General features: G+C 36.5%; 1 protein-coding gene across 2 annotated transcripts in view; it reads left to right on the plus strand.

The window, feature by feature from the left end:
- The first annotated feature begins 350 nt into the window (after positions 1 to 350).
- The window catches only part of LOC106946727 (complement factor H-like), a 27,922-nt gene continuing 23,938 nt past the window's right edge, over positions 351 to 4,334 (plus strand). The window contains exons 1-2 of one of the 2 annotated variants that reach the window (XM_015031307.1): positions 351 to 613; positions 1,830 to 2,015. In XM_015031307.1, the coding sequence (XP_014886793.1) occupies positions 541 to 613; positions 1,830 to 2,015 (259 nt within the window). In that variant the 5' untranslated portion in view covers positions 351 to 540. The remainder of the gene's footprint in view (positions 614 to 1,829; positions 2,016 to 4,334) is intronic. The other variant, XM_015031308.1, reaches the window with a different exon arrangement.

Raw genomic sequence — 4,334 nt, forward strand, 5'->3', positions numbered from 1 at the left:
AATTTAAGACACACTCAGATGAGCTCAGGGAACACAGTATTGTAGCAAATATGTGATAAGATTAATATAAATGAAAGCCAAGTGGAGGGTAAACTTTGATTGTATCAAGTTGTTTTCAGTTTAGGAGTCTGCTTACGCTGAGTTTTGTGCAATAGTTGTGCAAGAATATATTTTTTTTTCAGTTTTTCAGGGTGAATTGCATAACTTTTATTTCTATAACGATAGGAATCCATGTTATATTTTTTGTGAAAGTTCTGTTTAACTTTGAAGAAGTTAAAGTTAAACTAATTCTCATGGATTAGTTTTTCCGAAACAGCATTTATAGAAAAAACAAGACTTTTATTTTGAAATGTTTCTACCTCAGCCCGTTTGCCTCTAGTAACTATGTGTACAGTACTGACTTGACCAATAAAGTGAATTAAGTGGCGGGAGAATCGTTTACACCATGAGGAGAGTCTCTACACACCATCTCCATGTCTAAAGTTGGCCTGAGGCAGAAACTGCTTTATCAGGATAGTTTGTCTCCTTCCACAATATGTTATGAAGGTTTTCCTGGACACCGGCAGACAGAGAAAACTCCTCATCCTGTACCTATTTATCTGGAATATTGCAGGTCAGTAGTACAGCGCCGGGGAAGCCGGATGCAAATAGAATTGATATTGCTGTTATAAAAGCAGATTACGTTCATAATGTCAAGGTCACTTTGACAAATAAGAGCACCTTTATTCAAAAATAACTTGGACTTTTAACAACTATAGTCCAAACTGGCGTCGCAGCATTTATTTTTTTTTTTTGAAATATTTTATTGTTGAGGCTTTTTTTTCTTTACTTTTAAATGCCACATTATTAACTTTGAAAATACATCTAACGGTAAACATATTAGAAATGTACTAATTTTGTTTAGGGTAAACATTTAGAAGGCAAAACAGGTGTGCGTTGATACATTATGAGGATCCCAAGTAGCATTAAACGTTCACCCAACGTTCACTGTCCCTGAACAGTGAACGTTGTCATGACAACGTTCACGGAACATCAAAAGGACACCATTAAACAGCCGACAGACGTTGTCTGCGGACGTTTAGCGAGCGTTGGTTAGCTGTTCGAAGTTAACTGGCATCGTTCGCTAAATCTCAAAAGATCTGTAATGACTACCAAATCAAAAGTAACGATAAAAAAAGAAAAAAAAAACACCCACTTATTTTACTATAATTGTATGTAAGAGGAGATATCAGTAAAAAAAAAAGAAAGAAAGAAAAGAATGGCGTAAAGCATCGATTTTAATTCAAAGGGATGTAGAAATTAAAAAATAAAAAGATGAAATATATCAAGAAAAACCTCAGCGTTTTAAAACATGTACTTGGTAAAATAAAAAATAAATAAAAAGCCTTTTCAACTTTGTTCCAATCCGGAAATTCAGGTAGGCAACTTCTTTTAGGTTATATTGCACGAATATCACAGTTTAATCCTCTCTCTCTCTCTCTCTCTCTCTCTCTCTCTCTCTCTCTCTCTCTCTCTATCTATCTATCTATATGTATAGCTATATATATTTGTAGAATCACTTTAAAATAACCAATGTTGAGGAAAAATGAATATTTGTAGTGTTTAATACAGTTAATCTTACGATATGTGAAAAGGGTATATTGAGCATGGTCATTTTGAACAAAATTCTTAATCATTAATTCCGGGAGCATAAGAGAATATAATGAGCCAGAAGTTTTATTTTTATTCTCTTAACACCAATTACCACAATAGCAGCTTAGCTTTTATGTGTGTGTTTGTGTGTGATTTTTCTTAATTTTTGTTTGTTCTTAATTAATGTTTGCTCCTAGCTGATTGTCCCCTACCTGAACATGGAGAGTACACAGTTCTCACAAATGAGTCCCTTCTAATAAATGATTTCCCTGATGGTACTGTGATCACATATGAGTGCAGACTTGGACATGTAAAAACAAGTGGCACTGGGACATCGAACTGCGTCAATGGGAAGTGGACCGAGCCAGATATCATCTGCAGGAGTGAGTCCTGTCTAACTTGCATTTTACATCTGACATCTAAAATGCTTTACCTGGTCATCTTGACTCTATGTAATCCTACACTGATGTCTACTGTTTATTTTGGTTATGTTGTTTTCCTTTATATCAAAGAGAAAGACTGTGGTCCACTTGAAGCAAAACCACACATGATATTTGACACCAGCCAGAGTACTCTGTTTGGTGCAATATTAAAAGTAACCTGTGAGGAAGGGTATGTATGATTCCAAATATTTAAATTCCATTATTATCTGCTTAAATGTCAATGTGTTATCTCAGAAAATCAAGTATATGCCTTGGCATTAGACTCTTGCGTTTCTTTTGGTTATATTCACTAATTGAGTCCTGCAACATGTTTTTCTTTCTGCTTTTGGAACGATCTACGGTCCGCTTTCATCTGCATATTAACCACGCCAGAGTTCACTTTAACCCCCTAACCCGCTCCGGAATGCTCGCGTGCCGTTTTTCCCATAGCATCTTCTGGGGCTCAGATTTAAGAGTTTAAACTCTGCCAATGTCCATTATGATGCTTTTATTGGGCAGCCTACAGCTCCTTCCTTTTGATTGACACCTCATTCAACCAATAATGTTATGAAGTGGCTTTTTCCGAGCCAATAATATCCAGAGAGCGACTTGAGCTCGTTTTGACATGCCTGTATTCTTTCTGGAATATTTCTAACTGGTCAACTCGGAAACTAAATCTAAACCCACCGATGTGTCCTGTCATAAGGATATATGGCATTTTGGGGTTTATTTTGACATGAATCAATCAGCAGCATGTGTAACCATACGTAATGTGTGCATCTTTGAGGTATTTTGATCAGTCTTGAAATCCACGAGTAGAATACTTTTTTCTACAGATTTATTGTATTTCCCATTCAATACATTCAACACTCAATGTGCATTTACAAGAGATAAAAATTAAAAATCTGGGTGAAGCAAAATTTTTCAATTTTCTTTGTGTTATCTACAAACTACTTACAGTTAGGCCCCGCCCAACTAAAGCCAGACGCTAACAGCCAATCGTACCTCATTTGTTTTGCAAAAAACTTCATTCAGTTTATTCATTTACTATCAGTTTATTCACTCACACAATTTAATAAATTCCGTGATGAGCTTACAACATACTGTTTTACCAGATAATACAGATCATAGATCAACACAGATCATAACTTCAAAATTATAGTGAGTGAATCAGGTCACCAAATAAACTATTTACAGCTTATTGAGGCAGCCTGTGGACATAAAATTCCACACATTTGTATTATGCAAATATTTAAAAAGAAAGAAAAACACAACTTTTCTTTTCTCTCTTGCTCTCGCTGAAGGCGGACGCTTTTTCCTCTGCTCCCTCCCTGCTCATGCCTGCCCTGCTTGCTCTGTTTTTGTCCTGAATTTTTCTATATTTCCAGAGCCTTTCTTTGCACATCATCCAAATCTAAAAATTATTGATTTGGTCAACCGATCTCTCAATGCAATTTATCAAATTTTTGACGAGAAGTCTAGACATAGGAGAGCCCTCTTGTCCTGCAAGGACACACCCGGTGGGATTCACCCTGGATTTATTCATGATAACAGGATTTCTGCTGTTTGGAGATTGTGGATTCCTGGATTATCGACAAATTTGTGACAGACTTCAGTGGACTTTGGTTCAATGGAACGACCAAATTGATTTGGATGATTGGGAACTGAGATGCATTGGCGAGACTTTAGGGAAGATAGAAATTTATAATCTTCCCGACCTAAGACATTCTGTATCTGAATTGGCTTTCCCCATGTGGCCTTGGAAGGGCTGCATATTTCTAATCTCCTTGAAGATATGTAAACACAACGCTCTTCCCTCCTCACCCCCTCCTGTATCCATGGAGTTGCGAAGTTGAACGCTCCCAAGGACATTCCTGGATAAACAACATCTTTATCGGACTCCGCCAGGAGGCTCAGTAACGTGGCTTCATGGCCCTTTGATGTCACCACCTTCACTTGTGTCTTTGTTTAGCCCTTTGTTTTGTCTGAATGTTGCCATTTGCCCTAATGTGTCCTTTCCTCTTTTTTTTAGTTTATTAGTAATATCAGAAATTGTGGAGTACACACTGTTTAGATCAATGTTATACAGTCCAGAAATGGAATCTGAATTAGAATAACTACGAACTTGGTATCCAGAAATACTTAACAGGAACAGTCACTGCTTAGTTTATATTACTTTTAACCCAGAAAAGACTTTAGAACAAACTTAGAATTGTGGAGTACTCACTTTAACCCAGAAAAGAAATGAGATCAGTCACTCTTTAGCTTATTTTATCAGAA

This window comes from Poecilia latipinna, unplaced genomic scaffold (assembly GCF_001443285.1).
Source record: "Poecilia latipinna isolate Pla-1442-1.1 unplaced genomic scaffold, P_latipinna-1.0 Scaffold202, whole genome shotgun sequence".
Taxonomy (NCBI): domain Eukaryota; kingdom Metazoa; phylum Chordata; class Actinopteri; order Cyprinodontiformes; family Poeciliidae; genus Poecilia; species Poecilia latipinna.